Source organism: Cotesia glomerata, linkage group LG1 (assembly GCF_020080835.1).
Source record: "Cotesia glomerata isolate CgM1 linkage group LG1, MPM_Cglom_v2.3, whole genome shotgun sequence".
In the NCBI taxonomy this organism is placed as follows: Eukaryota; Metazoa; Arthropoda; class Insecta; order Hymenoptera; family Braconidae; genus Cotesia; species Cotesia glomerata.
Genome location: NC_058158.1, coordinates 21123566 through 21143840, shown reverse-complemented (window position 1 = coordinate 21143840; position 20275 = coordinate 21123566). Strand labels below are relative to the sequence as shown.

At 33.3% G+C, this 20275-nt stretch overlaps 1 protein-coding gene and 1 long non-coding RNA gene across 2 annotated transcripts; both read right to left on the bottom strand.

The window, feature by feature from the left end:
• Positions 1-2820: 2820 nt before the first annotated feature.
• On the bottom strand, positions 2821-12076 carry LOC123263877. The gene is made up of 3 exons (XR_006509248.1): positions 11773-12076; positions 11378-11596; positions 2821-2882 (listed from the first exon to the last, which is right to left on the bottom strand). It is a non-coding gene; the product is annotated as an uncharacterized LOC123263877 (long non-coding RNA).
• Positions 12077-16334: 4258 nt separating this feature from the next.
• LOC123269124 lies at positions 16335-17056 on the bottom strand. The gene is made up of 2 exons (XM_044734710.1): positions 16827-17056; positions 16335-16615 (listed from the first exon to the last, which is right to left on the bottom strand). The coding sequence occupies exons 1-2, from the start codon at positions 17017-17019 to the stop codon at positions 16335-16337; spliced, it is 474 nt and encodes a 157-aa protein (XP_044590645.1). The 5' UTR covers positions 17020-17056.
• Between the last annotated feature and the right edge of the window lie 3219 nt (positions 17057-20275).

Here is a 20275-nt window from a genome sequence, read left to right as displayed (position 1 = left end):
TCTAGGCATAGCTGTTTGGCCTGGATATGTGGCGACTCGACGCAGCGTCATACTAACTCGAAACTAACGCCCCTACCCACTAAACCCTAAACCCCTTTTCCTTCTTTCCTCTAGTCCCTCATGGAAACCGCCGTCAGGCATTACTTCGTGAAGGGAGGATCTAGCTACTGCTCTTCCTTCTGGTGGCTAAGGTGTTAACTATCTTCCTTCTATCTTCTGCTATTTGCTCTTTTTCTTTCGGTGGAACGCAAGTCTTTAAGGACTTCTGTTGCAAACGTGTTGGTAGCGTTCCAGGCAGCTTCTGATGACAACATTGCTTCTACTAGTGAATCCGGTTGCACTCTCTGGTTCAGGATCCTCTCCAGTTCTTCACGCTGTGGATCGAAACGAGGACATACAAAGAAGACGTGCTCCGCGTCTTCAGCAGCTCCTGGGCAGGACGGGCACTCCGAAGAGTCATCGTGCTTAAAGCGGTGTAGATACTCTCGAAAACACCCATGTCCCGACAAGTGTGTGTGTGTGTGTGTGTGTGTGTGTGTGTGTGTGTATCTGTGTGTGTAAACCTCTCATAACTTTTAAACAGCTTGACCGATTTGATCGCGGTTGATGCCAATCGAAACGGTTTGACTAAACTGAGATTTTGAATACAAGTTGGACCGAATCGGACCCACGGATTTTGAGAAATCTTAAAAAAACTGCGAAAAAAAATTTTTTTAAATGTGGTTTTTTTGGAATAACTTTTAAACGGCTTGACCGATCAATTCTAATAACTAATCAGCTCTTAAAATTAAAAAACCACGTCGATCGCCACCAATCTGGTCAAAATCGGTTGATTCTTTCGTAAGTTATCGTTGACGAAAGAAATAAAAAAGTGTTTTTTTTTTTTCGAATTACACCGTAACCCGCTCTTATCAATCTATGTTTATAAATGTGACATAGAATTTGAAAAACTGCGTTGAATGCCACCAACTGCGTGAAAATCAGTTTATTTATTCAAAAGTTATTGCGATTCGAAAATTCAAAAAATAGTTTTTTATTAAACTTCTATCAGACTTTTGAGCTCGGGGAGCTCAAAACTACACGGAAATCATATTTTTGAGCTCTTCGAACTCAAAAACGTAATAAGTGCAATCTTGAGCCCTTAATTATAAAAGTAGCGGGAAGTTGCAGGGATGACCTTCAGGGTCAACCGTCTTCCTAATTTTTTTCATTCAATATTATGCCAAATGAAAAAATCTTTTGTGTATGATTTATAAATTTACCATGAAATGTAACTTTCAGTTATTTATTCATGTATTATTAAAATTCTTTGAAAATTTTGGAAAAAATTAAAATAATCAGTGAAATATTTATAAATTTGACTGAAATATTTATAAATCTTTATATTTATAAACATTTTAATTAGTTACTAATAAAAGACATCACCACGGAGCAATCACATGTTCCGCACTGTCGAAACTAATTAAAACTTTCGATAGATGTTGATATGTTGAATTGTCCTAATGGCTATGTAACTGCGTTACTTGGCAAACTAGCAACTAAGTGGCGTTAAAGATGTGCAATTATGAATTAATAGTTAATAAGTAATTTTTAATAGGTAATAATTAATAAGTAATAAGCAATAATTACTCAGCAATTTTTATGAGTATAAATGAATGAAATCACTATGCTAGCTATAAGTCATCTTGTTATACATCAAAAATTTATTTTTCTTATGTACTAACGATTGTATTATTAACCCTGTTAATGGCCTAGGCTGTTGGGTTTGTTTATTGAAATAAAATAAAATAAAAATAAAATAAAATAGATGGCGCATGGCCGCAGAATTGTTCCTTTCTAGATACTTAACTCTGAAGTGTTAAGGGGTGACATCCTAAATGCCTACCCGTAAAGTAGACCTTATGAAAAATAGGTGTTGTTGTAAATACTTCCGATTGCAATGATCCGAAATTTGAAAGCAACAACAGTGGAAACGACACACATTACATACAGGTTCTAGTAAAATGATACGACATGACAAATTGCCCCATTGAGATTTAAACGAAATTATAACTAGAGTAGCGTACCAACCCACAATTCTTCAGACATTAGTGTGCGTCGATAATGCAGAGATACAATGATAATTCAAAAACTTCTGAAGACTGAAAATTCAACATACATCCGGTTTTAAATAAATTTTATTAATTAATAAATATTATTTTTTAATTAATATAATTACTTGAGTACTAATAAATAACTTTTCGAAGTAAAAAAAAAAACTGTGTTAATTGATTTATGACTTTTAAATATTGTACTTAAATTCTATGTCGTTTTTAATGATTAAGAAAAGATAATTAATAAAAGAAAAAAAATGTACACGACATAATATTATTCTGTATAAAAAAAATTTTTTACTGAAGTAATTCTTTGTCTGAAAAGAAAAAAAAATCGATAGTAAATTAATTAGAGCCGCTAATTTAAGCTCTTAGTTTGCTAAGAAAAAGAAGGTCTAAATAAGTCATAAATTTTTATTTTTTACAATTTTTTAATTTTATTATTAATATTAATTGTTTCTGATGTTTTATAATTTTAGTTACATGCAACTCTATTACCTTTCTTTCATTTTACCGACCAGATAGCATTTTTTTTATTAAAAATTGAAATTTAAAGCTTTCTAACGCCAGGAATGACAAAATTAAAGGAGCTTGATGCATATCATGTCAATTATTATATAATAATATTCAAAATAATGCCTAGAAGTTACTAATGCCAAACTTCAACATAAAGCAGTAGAAGAGATGCAAAGTTGATCGAGTTAATTTCTCAAACAATAAGGACGTCATCAATTTCTAACTCCTAGAAAATCTGGTGTTGATCATATTCACGAAAAATGTTAAAACTGTCTGTGAAGAAAAAAATTAAAACTAAAAAAAAAAAAATAAAAATTATTATTCTTGATTTGTCATTAATTAATTTGTAAAATTTTGTAGGCAAATTAGAAAAAATATTTTTCAATTAAGTCATTCTTGTTACCTTGTCTGTATATTATGTAAATAAAATTTTGCGAATACAAATCATTAAATATGATTGAACTTTTTCGCATTGAAAAATGGTATATTTTTTTTAATATTTAATATTCTATATAAGTCAAGTCTATCTGTATATATAAGACAGGTAAGTAAAAATAAACCTATGAGTCAAACTTCTTTCTTTTACAAATAGATTTCAATCCAAATATAGAATTAAAAACTATAAAATTTTTAATTATTAAAAATATTTAATATTAATATCAAACTTTTAAATCGTGCAAGATTTAAAAATTCAATAATGTTTAATAAACTGTACTGACAAATTTCTTCTTGAGAAAATTCAAATTATTTAATATAAATATAGAATAATCTAATCTTAATTTATATACATATATATATATATATATATATATATATATATATATATATATATATATATATATATATACTAGCTGATACCCACCCGCTTCGCTGGGCATACAATAAAATTTTATGTTGTAACCTAGATGAAAAATATAAACAAAATGATTAATTTCAAAAAGATAATTAATATAAATTTTGAATTAGAGAAAAGTGATTGTTTATGATAACCGGTGTTAGCGAGTATTAAATATATGAGAAAAGTATTTTATTATTAATAATCAATCAATCAATGGGTCAGTTAGTCAGTAAATCTGTCATTAGACAGATTTCCGCATCACCCATGACGTACTGTGTAGTGAGATGCGTTCCCATTATAATAATGTTATCCTAAACATTTAGTCTAGACCGGATAGGTCAAATGGTAGAGTAGCCGACATGTCACCGGAAGGTTCTGGGTTCGAATCCCTGTCCGAGCTATCTGAATTTTTTCTCGCATATTCTGTAAACTCTTATTAAGAAGGTCCTTCCTATTTCTTTCTCAATCTCTTCCTCCTCCAATTATTCTGTTACGTGAATGTTGGAACGATTCACGTAATAATTATCCGTAACTCCTATTCTTTTCCGCTTCATAGTATTATTTAATTTTAAAAAATGTCAATAATTTTTTTAATTTTAAAATAATGTTAATAATAAAATACTTTTCTCATATATTTAATACTCAAGCTAACACCGGTCATCACAAACAATCACTTTTCTCTAATTCAAAATTTATATTCATTATCTTTTTGAAATTAACCATTTTGTTTATATTTTTCATCTAGGTTACACCATAAAAATTTATTGTATTCCTATCGAAGCGGGCGGGTATCAGCTAGTTATTAATAAATTCATAACAAATTAAGTGGTATTAAAAAATATATTTATTATTACTCATTTTATTAGAAATTATCTTAAATCGACCGTTTTTTATAATAATTTAACGATATCGTTGTAAAATTTTAGAGAAGACGCATCAGACACAATTTACCATTTTAATTTTAATCATTAAAATCAGTATAATCATTTAACAATATCAACTTGATAATATTTATGTTTAATTTATCTGTGTTATGATATAATCGAGTTCATCCTTCATGATTATTCCAATACATATAAGTTATTTCAGTTATTAATGATTTAGCTATTCTTTCTTAAAAACGTATGATTATGAATTCCTACTGTCCCAACAGTCAATCGATAAAATTTAAAATCAATCATTTTGACAGTTATTATAGCAACGGTAACCATGATAACGGTAACCATGGTAACGGCAACCATGGTAACGGTAACCATGGCAACGGTAACCACGGCAACGGTAACCATAGCAACGGTAACCATGGCAACGATAACCATGACAATGGTAACCATGGCAAAGGTTGATTAGCGTGGGTGGTTGTAGGGGGGTTGAGTTCGATAATTTACGGGTGCCACTGATGGTTTCTTAGATTAGAGGGTCAAAATGATATTTCGCTCCCAAAAAAAAGAGAGAGATATAGGGAAGGGGAAAGATTATAGGGCACGGGAGGGGAGGAGAAGAATGAGAGGGAGGGACGGAGGGCATATGTGATGGTAGACGAAAAATTCATTTTGGCTAGGAATTGCGTAAAATCCGTTCTTAGTGAGCGTCTACATCACGAATGGAGTAACTATGCTAAATTTCAAGTCAATCGGGCGAATAGTTTCGGAGATCTCGTGATGAGTGAGTGGTATTTCGCTTATATATATATAGATTATCTTAAATCGACCGTTTTTTATAATAATTTAACGATATCATTGTAAAATTTTAGAGAAGACGCATCAGACACAATTTACCATTTTAATTTTAATCATTAAAATCAGTATAATCATTTAACAATATCAACTTGATAATATTTATGTTTAATTTATCTGTGTTATGATATAATCGAGTTCATCCTTCATGATTATTCCAATACATATAAGTTATTTCAGTTATTAATGATTTAGCTATTCTTTCTTAAAAACGTATGATTATGAATTCCTACTGTCCCAACAGTCAATCGATAAAATTTAAAATCAATCATTTTGACAGTTATTATAGCAACGGTAACCATGATAACGGTAAACCATGGTAACGGCAACCATGGTAACGGTAACCATGGCAACGGTAACCACGGCAACGGTAACCATAGCAACGGTAACCATGGCAACGATAACCATGACAATGGTAACCATGGCAAAGGTTGATTAGCGTGGGTGGTTGTAGGGGGGTTGAGTTCGATAATTTACGGGTGCCACTGATGGTTTCTTAGATTAGAGGGTCAAAATGATATTTCGCTCCCAAAAAAAGAGAGAGATATAGGGAAGGGGAAAGATTATAGGGCACGGGAGGGGAGGAGAAGAATGAGAGGGAGGGGAGGGGAGGGCATATGTGATGGTAGACGAAAAATTCATTTTGGCTAGGAATTGCGTAAAATCCGTTCTTAGTGAGCGTCTACATCACGAATGGAGTAACTATGCTAAATTTCAAGTCAATCGGGCGAATAGTTTCGGAGATCTCGTGATGAGTGAGTGGTATTTCGCTTATATATATATAGATATATAGACTAGTTGTTACCCGCCCGCTCCGCTGGGCACTTCATAGAATTGTATTTTTAGAGATCTAGACTTGAAATTTAATGGGAGTATTGTTTAAATTTGTACAGATTTCAAATTTTATCAGATTGGCCCGTTCCTTTTATCCCTGTGATTATTCTAGCTAATATTCATTGTAAATTTTAATGTGCAATCACTATGACATTCCAGTGGTTTTTTTCCAAAAATGAATAATGACTGAAACGAAGAAAAAAATTTGAAATGATCATTGAAAGTTTCAGTTAAAGTAATTGCATGTCTCATAAGTGAAGTTGAAATTTGGCTAGCTTAAAGCGTGACGAATTTTGCCGTTAATTTAAATTTCCTCCGTGACATCAATTTTTCATAGAAACTTATTTGTACATGTTTTTAACGAATTCTCTTAGAATAAATAGCCAAATTCCTTTTTCACATCTCAAGTGCTTAGAAAATGCATTCATTTCAATCTGTTACGTTCCCGCGATCCGGTAATAAGAACAATTCATGGGTTATGTGATCAGCAAAAATAAAATGTATGTAAAATTCTTAGTCCGTTGAGTGAATAGCTACATGTAAAGTTAAATTTTGGAAACCTTACAATGACTTTTTTTGCCGCTGCCAAAGAGACGATTGTTGTGAGAAAATATAATTATTAAAAAGGAAAATATTTAAATCTGTTGGCCTTGGAGGCCATTCCCGTAAGTTCCTGTTTCTCTTGCGATTCTATCAAATTCTATATCTGTAGGAACTGTATTTGAAAAGTATAAATTTTTTGACAATTATCACTCCCACACTCTTATATGGGAGAGGAATTTCATAAGATCCTATTCGAGAAAATTTCTACATTATAAACAAAAGGTTTCAACAAAACTTCAAGTCCATAGAAACTTTTGTTTGGAAATGAGAGATTTTCATTGTTAACACCCCCGCAATCCCTTCTAGGTTTAGAATTCGAGAAAATCCATTCTTAGCTGAACTTGACATCATACACGAAGATTCTCACCAAATTTAGAGTCTGTAGAAGTTACAGTTTGGAAATTAAAATTTTAGATTTTAGCACCCATCCCCGCAATTCCTATCGGAAATAGTCTTTATTGAAGTTCATTGTGAGATGATCTCTACATGAGAAATAAAAGATTTTTACCAAATTTAGAGTTTTTAGAAGCTATATTTTGGAAATTAAGATTTTTTATTGTTAACACCCACCCCCGCGATCCTTATTGGAGGTAATTCGTTGTAAAGTCCGTTCTTAAATAATTTCTATATTATATGTAGAAGACTTTTACTAAATTTGGGGTCTGTAGGAGCTATAGCTTGGAAAATAAAAATTTTATTTGTTAACAACTACCCCCACAAACCCCTGTGAGGTGAACCATCGTGAAATTCGTTCGTATATTATTTCTACATCTCTTACAGAAAATTCTTACCCAATTTGGAATATATGGGAGCTGTAGTTTATAAACGGAAATTTTTTATTGTTAACGCCCCCGCAATTCTCTTTGAGGTAGAATATCGTAGAATTCGTTCATAAATTATTTTTCCATCACTTGCAGAAAGTTCCTACAAAATTTGGAGTCTGTAAGAGCTACAACTTTAAAATTCAAAATTTTCATTGTTTATACCCATCCTCGCAACCCCTGTGGGGTGAGATATCGTAAAATTCGTTTATAGATTATTTCTATATCTCTTACAGAAGATTCCTACCAAATTTGGAGTCGATAGGAACTATAGTTTAAGAACGGGAATTTTTCATTGTTAACGCCGTCGCAAACCCCTTTGGGGAGGAATTTAATAAAATCCATTCTTAGCTGAACTTGACAGGAAAATTATACCGGAAGATTTCTACCAAATTTAGAGTCTATAAAAGTTACAGTTTGGAAATTGAAATTGAAAATTCTAACACTCACCCCCGCAATCGCTATTGAAGGTAGAATTTATTGAAATCCTCATTTAGATCACTTCTACATCACACATAGAAGACTCTCACCGAATTTGGAGTCTGTAGGAGCTATAGCTCGGAAATTTAAAATTGTAATTGTTAACACCCACCCCCGAAATCCATATTTGGAGTAGGTTATCATTAAATACGCTCTTAGATCATTTCTACCTCAAATATAGCAGATTCTTACCAAATTTAGAGCCTATGGGAGCTTTAGCTTAGAAATTTAAAATTTTCATTGTTAGCACCCACCCCCGCAATCCATATTTGGAGGAGGTTGTTATAAAATCCACTATTAGATCATTTCTGGATCACATATAAATGATTCCTACCAAATTTGAAACCTATAGGAGCTATAGTTTAGAAATTTTTTATTTTCATTGTTAACCCCTACCCCGCAATCTTTATTGGGGATGAATTATCATAAAATCCGCTCATAGATAATTTCTACATCACATATAGGAGATTCCTACTAAATTTGGAGTAGATAGGAGCTATAGTTTAAAAATGGGAATTTTCCATTGTCAACGCCCCCGCAACCCCCTTGTGGGTGGAATTTCGTAAAATCCGTTCTTAGCTGACCTCTACTCGGCGAAAGGAATATTCCTACAAAATTTCAAATCTCTACGCCTTATGGTTCCAGAGATATCGTGATGAGTCAATATATAGGTGGAAATCTCATATATATATACTAGCTGATACCCACCCGCTTCGCTGGGCATACAATAAAATTTTATGTTGTAACCTAGATGAAAAATATAAACAAAATGATTAATTTCAAAAAGATAATTAATATAAATTTTGAATTAGAGAAAAGTGATTGTTTATGATAACCGGTGTTAGCGAGTATTAAATATATGAGAAAAGTATTTTATTATTAATAATCAATCAATCAATGGGTCAGTTAGTCAGTAAATCTGTCATTAGACAGATTTCCGCATCACCCATGACGTACTGTGTAATGAGATGCGTTCCCATTATAATAATGTTATCCTAAACATTTAGTCTAGACCGGATAGGTCAAATGGTAGAGTAGCCGACATGTCACCGGAAGGTTCTGGGTTCGAATCCCTGTCCGAGCTATCTGAATTTTTTCTCGCATATTCTGTAAACTCTTATTAAGAAGGTCCTTCCTATTTCTTTCTCAATCTCTTCCTCCTCCAATTATTCTGTTACGTGAATGTTGGAACGATTCACGTAATAATTATCCGTAACTCCTATTCTTTTCCGCTTCATAGTATTATTTAATTTTAAAAATGTCAATAATTTTTTAATTTTAAAAAAAATGTTAATAATAAAATACTTTTCTCATATATTTAATACTCGCTAACACCGGTCATCACAAACAATCACTTTTCTCTAATTCAAAATTTATATTCATTATCTTTTTGAAATTAACCATTTTGTTTATATTTTTCATCTAGGTTACACCATAAAAATTTATTGTATTCCTATCGAAGCGGGCGGGTATCAGCTAGTTATTAATAAATTCATAACAAATTAAGTGGTATTAAAAATATATTTATTATAACTCATTTTATTAGAAATTATCTTAAATCGACCAGTTTTTATAATAATTTAACGATATCGTTGTAAAATTTTAGAGAAGACGCATCAGACACAATTTACCATTTTAATTTTAATCATTAAAATCAGTATAATCATTTAACAATATCAACTTGATAATATTTATGTTTAATTTATCTGTGTTATGATATAATCGAGTTCATCCTTCATGATTATTCCAATACATATAAGTTATTTCAGTTATTAATGATTTAGCTATTCTTTCTTAAAAAACGTATGATTATGAATTCCTACTGTCCCAACAGTCAATCGATAAAATTTAAAATCAATCATTTTGACAGTTATTATAGCAACGGTAACCATGATAACGGTAACCATGGTAACGGCAACCATGGTAACGGTAACCATGGCAACGGTAACCACGGCAACGGTAACCATAGCAACGGTAACCATGGCAACGATAACCATGACAATGGTAACCATGGCAACGGTTGATTAGCGTGGGTGGTTGTAGGGGGGTTGAGTTCGATAATTTACGGGTGCCACTGATGGTTTCTTAGATTAGAGGGTCAAAATGATATTTCGCTCCCAAAAAAAGAGAGATATAGGGAAGGGGAAAGATTATAGGGCACGGGAGGGGAGGAGAAGAATGAGAGGGAGGGGAGGGGAGGGCATATGTGATGGTAGACGAAAAATTCATTTTGGCTAGGAATTGCGTAAAATCCGTTCTTAGTGAGCGTCTACATCACGAATGGAGTAACTATGCTAAATTTCAAGTCAATCGGGCGAATAGTTTCAGAGATCTCGTGATGAGTGAGTGGTATTTCGCTTATATATATATAGATAGATAGATAGATTTATTGGCACCAGATGTACAGCTTGTCTAACAAACTCTGATACATCTTTCGCTTAAATCTACTTTTCTTACACTAATTTTATAATTTATTATTTTATTTTAGTATTTCAACTTGATAGTTAATCTATATTTCAATCTATAACGCTAGTAAATACTTTCTTCGACTTTGGGTCGTTTCCTTAGTTTCAGTTTATCGCATATAGCAGATTCTTTTCAAATTTGGAGCTTATAGGAGCTACAGCTCGAAAATTTAAAATTTTAATTGGTAAAACCCACCCCCGCACCCCCCTGTGGGGAGGGATATCGTAAAATTCGTTCATAAATTATTTTTACATTACTTACAGAAAATTCATACAAAATTATGAGTCTGTCAGAGCTGTAGCTCGGAAATTTAAAATTTTCATTGTTAACGCCCACCCCCGCAATCCATATTGGGGGTAGGCTGTCATTAAATCCGCTCTTGAATCATTTCTACATCCCTTAGAACAGATTCTTACCAAATTTGGAGCCTATAGGAGCTACAGCTCGGAAATTAAAAATTTTCATTGTTAAGACCCACCCCCGCACTCCTCTGTGGAGTGGGATATCGTAAAATTCGTTCATAAATTATTTTTACATTACTTACAGAAAATTCATACAAAATTATGAGTCTGTCAGAGCTGTAGCTCGGAAATTTAAAATTTTCATTGTTAACGTCCACCCCCGCAATCCATATTGGGAGTAGATTGTCGTAAAATCCGCTCTTAGATCATTTCTACATCACATATAGGAGATTCCTACCAAATTTGAAGTCGATAGGAGCTATAGGTTAAAAATGGGAATTTTCTATTGTTAACGCCCCCGCAACCCCCCTTGTGGGTGGAATTTCGTAAAATCCGTTCTTAGCTGACCTCTACTCGGCGAAAGGAATATTCCTACCAAATTTCAAGTCGCTACGCCTTATGGTTCCAGAGATATCGTGATGAGTCAATATATAGGTGGGAATCTCTTATATATATATATATATATATATATATATATATATATATATATATATATATATATATATATATACATTTTTTTTTATTTGTTTACCTGGATTATTGTCTACTTCACTGAAAGCACGCAAAAGAGGACTTGCATAAGCTAAAAACTGTGCGTTATCAATAAAGCCTTCTTGCAATAACCACCACAATTTTTGTAGTTTCTCATTGTGAGCGTGGACGTGACTTTGACTACGACGTCTATCATCGTTTACCATTCTTTAAGACATGTATTCAATGTGACACATACATTGTAAATTAGTTAAACGCTCTAAAAAATAAAATATTAAAAACATCAAATCAATATATTAAATTAAAAATAAATGTAATATGTAAAAATGCATTAGAGGGAACATAAATATTTCTTCAACAAACAATATATTTTAGTTTGTTCATCTATACTTTTATAATTGTTTATATTTACAGAATAAAAAAAAAAATTCTTACCTGTAAAATCCCAGATTGTCGGATGAGCACCAAGTCGTAAGCACAGTACCCGATTATACGCTTCGGAATAATTATTTGTTCGGTTTATTAAACTGAATACACTTAATTGTTCTGGCCTGGTATTTCTAATCCATTGTCGACGAAAATACCGTATAAAAGGCATTAGTACATTCATGATTTCATTTGGTAGGATCCGAGTAAGCCAATTGAATGTTATTTCAATCATTTGATCAGGTTATAAAGCAAGTGCCATGAATTTTATTATCAAAATTTGCCCGTTTTCCCAGTTCCATATTAAATTAAATAATCGTAACTCTTTCAATTTGTGAACTATTGCCTTTAAAGTTAACAAAAAAATGCAGAATTATATATATATATATATATATATATATATATATATATATATATATATATATTGTAACAGGGTAATTTACCCTGTATCGGTAAAACCGATCACGCATGATAATTATTCGACGCAGCACTGGCGCGTCTCGGTCTTCGGGACCCGACTAGTATTAAGTGAGGGAAATTTTGGGTTTCTTGGTCAGTTGAGTAGAGGCAACAAGTCAGAAGTAGTGCAGTGACCAACGCAGTAACATCGCTAGCCAAAACAGTCCAAAGAAGGAAGCCTGAGTTTCCAAAGCACAAAAATTGACCGATCGGGATTATATGAAATGTCGATCGTTTGATCGGGATTATATGAAATGTCTCGTTCGAAGATGATAATTATGTAGTCATGCTTGTCATGCTTAAATCCACAACGTTTAAAGTTTTAAATTTGAAATATTCTGGCGCCTTACCGCCATCTTACCTAGCTTTACGCCCTCTACTCCTCATATCGTTTGGTGAGCACTCGAATTATCACTTTCTTGTTTCGAAGATGATAATGGGTTCAATTTTTGACTACACTTTGATTTTTATTAACTAAAAATTTTTTGTATAATTATTCTATAATTGTTTACTTACCCTTTTTTTTTTTTTTTTTTTTTTTTGGGTTAAATATTCTGGGAGGGCAATTATCATCTTCGAACGAGACATTTCATATAATCCCGATCAAACGAGCCCGCCGAAGGCGAGCTCGTTTGATCGGTCAATTATATCACATATCTCGTTCTCGATGATAATTATGTAGTTCTTTAGAGTAATCGTGATAATTTGATGATGTTCATTCACTAAGAAGGCTTCTTTTATTATCTCTTTCAAAAGGAAATCATTTATTGTCTTTTACACTCTATTTTTAATAAGAATATGTAGCAATATTTAAAGTTATTCTAAAATTGCTCGCGTGAATTGGCCATCTGGGGCCTGAATAGGTCTGTTGTAGAATTTAAAAAATGTATTAGAGTTCGGTGACCATCCGGCACTGCGCCTAATGACTCCAACATCAACTCCTCGTTGATGCGCTGTCGATACAGCTGCATGTCGGGTACTATAAGCTGTAAATTGCTCAGTGTTGATACCCGCTTTGTCTAATAAATTTTTAATCCAATGGCCAATGGTCTGCGACGTCACTGGTCCATACGGTTTCACGGTAGCAATAAATAAATTCTTGGTTTTATTATTTCTATATCTCTTGGTAGATTCCAAATAATCAAGGATTGCTGTTGCCGCACATAAATCTGGTCTAGTCTTGAAAAAAGGTAAGATCATTTCTGGCTGAAAGGATCCAGGCTTTGAAGTTTTAATTTGTTCAGTTATTTTAATGCGAACTTCATACTCTGATTTTTCTATGTTGTCAATATTAATCAACGCTAGAGATTGTAATCTCTGAGCCGTCGCTAGTGCTAGTATAGTTACCACTTTTTCAGCTGCTTCCTTCATTTTTAGTTTTTTGATTGGACCGAGCTTCTCTAGGTAGTTTAACACTGGTGAAATGTCCCATGTTGAAGCATATTTCGGCTTAGTCGGTCTTTCCTTGAAAGCATCTTTCAAAAACCGAGATATCAATCCATCTTCGTTTATATCATAAATTAAAATTAAGGAAATTGCTGAGCGACTTGTGTTAAGAGAACTGTAATTCGCTCCTTTATCAAACCAATCAGTTAAAAATTTTAAAATGTCTGAAGTCGTGGCATTGAAGACGTCGATCTTATTGCGATGAGCGAATTCCCACCAACGTTTCAAACTGCATTCGTACTGTTTTAGTGTTGATGCAGCAATTGACTTCACCATGACATCTGCAGTCTGTTTCGACACTCCTTTTTTCAAGTACGCAGACCGGACAATCTGTCTACCACCAATGAAAGCTGGGCTGATAGTGGGTGACTCTTGTATCTGTACCTGGCCATGCGGGTACAACTATAACTCCAGTAGCTCTATCATTAATAATTTTTCTCAATGCTCGCGTTACAAGAGCAAACGGGGGGAATGCGTAAAAATTTTCTTCCTTCCATGACACAGTAAAGGCGTCAATTGAGGTTGCTTCTGGATCCGGGAATCTGGAGAAGAATTTTTTACATTTTTTATTTAACCGAGACGCGAATAAATCAACTGAAAATGGACCAAAATATTGTTTAATTTTGTCAAATGCTAATGACGATAACTCCCACTCTGTATCGTCGTTCACAATACGAGATGCCTTGTCGGCTTCTACATTTTTCGTTGATGGAATGTAAGATGCCTTTAGCCATATCCATCTTGATTCGCACCACTCCCAGATTTTTCTGGATAGTTCGCTCAAGTGTGGAAACTGTACTCCTTCTGCTCTGTTTACATATTAAATAGCTGTTGTATTGTCTAATCTAAGGAGAACTTCACAATGAGATAGTTCTGATGCAAAACATTTAATTGCAAAGTATGAAGTTAATAATTCCAGATAGTTAATGTGGTTGTTTTTTTCATTTTTATCCCAGAACCCATGCGCCTTTTTACCTTTACAAAAACAACCCCAACCTGTGAGAGAGGCGTCAGAAAAAATCTCTATTACAAATTGATACGTTCTTATTGGGTGAGATCCAATAGTGGCGTTTAGTTTCCACCATTCTAAATCTCTTTTCATTGATTCATTAATTCGTATTTTTCCTTCGTAATTTCCTCCATTAAATTTTAATGACAAAAATTTTTGTCGTTCTAACTGTTTACAATGTATAAACCCGTAGGCAACTGCTGGACAGGCTGATGTCAAAACGCCTAGAAACTCGGCAAATTCTCTAATCTTAAACGACTTTCCTATCTTAAATTCATCTATTAGACTAGTGATCTGAACTTTTTTCTCATCCGTAAGATTTAAAGAAAAATTTAATGTATCAATATTAAAACCCAAATATTTACAAGTCTGACTTGCTACCAGAGAGCTCTTTTTGTAATTGATTATAAAGCCTAAGTGTTCTAAAAAACCGACTGCCTCCCTCATGTTTTTCTCACACTGATTCTTGGATTTACCCACAAATAAAAAATCATCCAAGTATAGAGACAATAACATCCCCTGAAGTCTTAGTCTGTAGACTACTGGCTTCATTATCTTGGTGAATACGTATGGACTCGTGCAGAGACCAAACGGTAGAACTAGAAACTGGTACAGTTTCCCTTTAAACCTGAATCTTAAAAATTTTCTATGTCCAATATAAATAGGGACTAATAAATATGCGTCCTTTAAATCTATAGAACCTAAGAAATCTCCCGGAGATACCAATTCTAAGGCTGATCTAATGTCCTCTAACTTAAAGTGGAGGGGATCAATGAATTTATTTAAATTTTTAAGATTAAAAATAAAACGGTTTGAACCGTCAGGCTTTGGTACCAGAAAAAAAGGAGAAATAAATTGTCCCTCAACCTCTTCACATTCCTCAATTGCACCTTTTAATAGAAGCTCATGGACTTCTATTTGAATTTTTTGCATTTCCTCAGAAGAAAAAATTTTTTCTTCTGGTGAAATTGATTGGAAAGGTGTTTCTGTAAACGGGATTTTGTATCCATTTACATACTCCAAGACGTGTCTGTCTGAAGTGATTTCATTCCACCTCTCCAAGAAATGACACAGACGACCTGCAATCTTTTTTACCTTTATTTCCTGGATGATGACTGGTTCGTCGTCCGAGAGACTGGTTTCGATGGACGTTGCGTCGACGGGTAAGATTTCGGCCTGAATTTTATCACTTGACGTTTCTGTTGATAACCCACCTGACAATTGCTCGCCGGTGGGTATTTCCCGTTTCCCTGGTCACGGGTCTTTGTTGTCACTTTTGCAGGTTTATCTTTAATGTCGGCACATGCTTTTTCGATTTCTTTCATGTCTTTGACTTTGTCTTTTAAATTATCCCCATACAGCCATTCTTTAGATATCATCGTTTCTACCAGCGGTTTAATATTTTTATTAAGTTGCGGTGTGATGCATGATTTTCTTGCCACTGATTGTTGGTAGTAAACATCTGACAAGATTTGGCCTGCATGGCTTATGTAATCTGTAAACAGATCTTCGTCCAAGCCCTCATCTGGTGGCTCTAGCAATAATGAGACAGCCGCACCTAATGCAGATAACGCCATACCGACACAGCTTTGCGTATCCGCGAAATGCTGGTCTCTTTTCTTGGCGATGTCAGATAATAAAGGCCCTAACTCTAAATTTAGCTTAGGGGCTTCTGTGTAGAAATCTCCTGTATGTCTTTTTTATTTTTCTCGGGAAGACCTTCAATCATCCATCTGGACCACGTGTTGTTTAATTCTGACATGTACTTAGCTTCTTTGTAAGTACAAGTTTGGTCCATTCCGAGGATTTTGCTAGCACTGTCCTTGGCTGATACTTGCTCAGCTTGACTCTCTGGAGTCGTCTCAGTTACCTGTGGGGATGTTTTTATTTCCACCACAGTATCTGTGCTTTTCTCAGTATCATTACTTAAGTCAACTTCTATAACAGAAAATAAATATAGGAATTAACATAAGCTCTTATTGTGCATTTTTGTGATTTTTATGTTCTTATTGAAACCAACCACCATTAATTCCTTTATGGTCGTGAGGACCCGGTAATACCGTATGGGTATTACCCCTCAACTTTCGTATAGAAAGAAGAGTATTTGATACTGAGAGTATTAATAAAATTTACTCAATTTTATTCTTACCTGAATTATTTGTGACTGTATTTTCAACAGTTACAGCATTCGTTTTCAAACATATTATGCTTTGGGCCAATGTGTTTACGGTTGTTGTGAGGTTATCCATTTGTGCCTGTAACTTTTCAAATTTTTCGTCCCTTCTACGTTTTCTGTCTCGTGATTGAGATCTTGATCGTGATCTTGAATGTTTTTTACCCATTTTGGTAAAAAAAAATAAATTTATTTTATTCAAATTAAATAATTATTTGTATTTAATTTAACAATAAACGTGTTGATTGTAAGCACAACGAAACAATATGAGGAGTAGAGGGAGTAAAGCTAGGTAAGATGGCGGTAAGGCGCCAGAATATTTCAAATTTAAAACTTTAAACGTTGTGGATTTAAGCATGACAAGCATGACTACATAATTATCATCGAGAACGAGACATGTAATATAATTACACAGGTATTGAGACTTTAATTCCTTTGATGAGCCAAGGGGGTCATATACCCGGCTCATCAATTTTACTACTTCTCATTAAATCAAATTTTTGATAATTCAATTGTTAAATAATTAATTAATAGTAATTAAATCTTATTCGTTATCATTGTGAGCATTCTTCCTGGGGATCTTATACCCGAAGAATGTTCTAGACCTCTTGGGTTTGGAAGTCGTGAGTAATTAATTTATTAATTTGGCCAGTTCATAATTATTAAAATCTTAGATTGGGTTAAATAAATTTATTTTATTAATTAAATTCTGAACATCGAGAAGGTCCCAGTCGACACGACATAGTATTTGGTACCCAAGGTCAAAACGTGTTACGCAGTTACGAACGCTGGCATCCATTTTTGGCGCGCAAATTCCTTGTGAATTTTAGTACGCAGTAAATTGTGAAATTAATAACTGGACCATTATTACAATTTATACAATTGAATTATCATTTATTAATATAATTTATTATTGAAAATTATTTATAATTATATTATAATAATTTTGGGAACTATTTTATTACTGGAAAATTAATTATTGAGAAATTGCGACGCAATTCGAAATTGAATTACCCGTGAATAATTTTTGGAAGTTATATTTTACCTCGAGATAAATTATTGTTAATTAATTATCCAGTCGACAATAACAATAAAAACATTTATCTAGTCAAAAATTACACGGGTCATTTTGATGAAAATTAATTAAGAACTGTAATTTCATCATCTTGGAAAAATTCCTTAGAATTTAATTAATTACGTGGATATTAATTTCGGGAATTTATCATTAGCTAAATCAATGGATGGAATTTTATAATAATATTTTATATAATCAATAATTAAATTTCGAGCAAAAATTGCATTGAATTATGCGTCGAACGTTCTGGAAAATTTGTCAATAACTTAATATCGTCATTCCGATAAAAGTCTTTGTAAAACTATTTGTCAGTGTGGATTACGTCCGAGAAGGTTTAGTTAATTTGATAAAGAATATTCTTAGAATTAATTTAATGTGCTGAGTATTAAACTCGTGGATAATTGAGAATAAATTCAAGCATCGGTTTTTAGTGTAGATATTTTTGAGAATTAAATTATTAATCGTGCAAATAATTCATAATTTAATTGCGTGCTAATGACTGAAAATTTAAGTAAAAATTAATGTTGTCATTTATGGAGTAATTTTGTAATCCGGAAAATAAAAGTAAAGTAGAGTCAGGGTGTGTGTGAAGATGCGTGGGTTATGTGTGTGAAGATCGTGCGGGATATGTGTGTGTGAGTGTACGCGTTCTCTGCTTGTTGATGAATTGCCGAGTAGAGTAACTCGTACAGTCCTAGAAGCCGTTGTATAGACGCCAAGTGGGGTACAGCGGCAGTAAGTTAGAAACTGTGGTATAGACGCTCCATAAGAGGGTACCGTCAGGATTAAGAATTTTTGTAACGATCTCTACTTGTTGATGAATTGCCGAGTAGAGTAATTAATACACTTTAGAATCCGTTGTATAGACGCCAAGTGGGGTACAGCGGTAGTAAGTTAGAAACCGCAGTATAGACGCTCCGTATGAGGGTACTGTGGGATTAGAAATTTTTTTTGGACGACCCCTACTTGTTGATGAATTGCCGAGTAGGGTAATCGAGTCTTGGTGCGACGTTTTCTACTTGTTGATGAATTGCCGAGTAGAGGACTAGCACTGAGTTGAGGCGACGGTTTTAGCCCGAAACCCTCCGGTAGTTATAAGCGGTAGTGTTAAGTTAGTTGTAAGTGAGTGGTGTACGTGCAAGGGCACGAGTTGTTATTCTATTTTGTTGTTAAATAAATACCGGTCATTTTTGTTAAATAAAAATTTATTTCTTTCAGATCACCTTCCTCCACTCTCTCTCTCTGTAGATTATAAGCTCAGCTCTGGTTTCCGGTTCCAGGAACCGAGATACAAAATCCTGGTGGCGCCCTTGTTAATTTAGAATCATTTTTGCTAGGATTGTTATATTTTATTAAATTAATTAGGGGTCAATGAACAGGCATAAAAAAACCCGTTACAATATATATATATATATATATATATATATATATATATATATATATATATATATATATATATATATATATATATATATATATATATATATATATAAAATTCTCGTTTCACAATGTTCGTTCCCATACTCCTCCGAAACGGCTTGACCGATTCTCATGAAATTTTTTATGCATACTCAGTAAGCCTGAGAATCGGCTACTATCTATTTTTCTAACCTCTAAGTGATAAGGGGTGTTCACCCCAAAAATTTTTTTTTTTATTTTTGTGATAAAATTTTTTTTTTTTTATTGTTTTATTATGTGGCATCAAAAAATACATACAACTCAAAATTTGCACTTTTTTATCACCAACCCTTGCTTTTTGATAGTCATTTTCATTTTTTTTTTTTTTTTTTTTTTTTTTTTAATTTAACCCCGCTTTTCAGACTTCTGTCTCGATGGGGGTCCGGCCGAGACCGGAAGGGGACTCCAGGCTGATCGGTACATTAAGTTTGGCAGAATAAGTTTGGCGGTATTACATACTTTTTCAGCCTGGAGAGTAATGCGGCGATGGGCCGAGTAGTCATTTTCATAATTTTATCATTTTCTATCCTGCTCGATAACATCAATTATTATCACTTGGTAAATTATCCCCTCCGTGTGTCTACCGGTGTCACTTCTCACCCTGTAAACAGCACGGAGTAGGGATGTTACCTCTACAGTTTTCGGCTATTATTAGTGTTTATGCTTTAAGCGTAGTAGTTAAACATTTTTACTATCTTAGTGTAACTCTCATATCAAATATATTCTCGAGTAACTTTATTATTTATTTATTAATAACCAATTATTAAATATACCCATCATTAACATTTACCTGAGAAACGATCTGCTGCTGAGCTGTGCGGCGTAAATTTATTTCTTTCATTACAAAAACCAAAAATTACCTTTCATGAACCAATCAAGTTAGATTTTATTA

Coding starts and splice junctions, on each gene's coding strand:
- LOC123269124 (XM_044734710.1), bottom strand. CDS start 17,019: ATGGGTAAAAAACATTCAAGATCACGATCAAGATCTCAATCACGAGAC. Junction 16,616..16,826: donor TACAGTCACAAATAATTCAG/GTAAGAATAAAA, acceptor TTTCTGTTATAG/AAGTTGACTTAAGTAATGAT.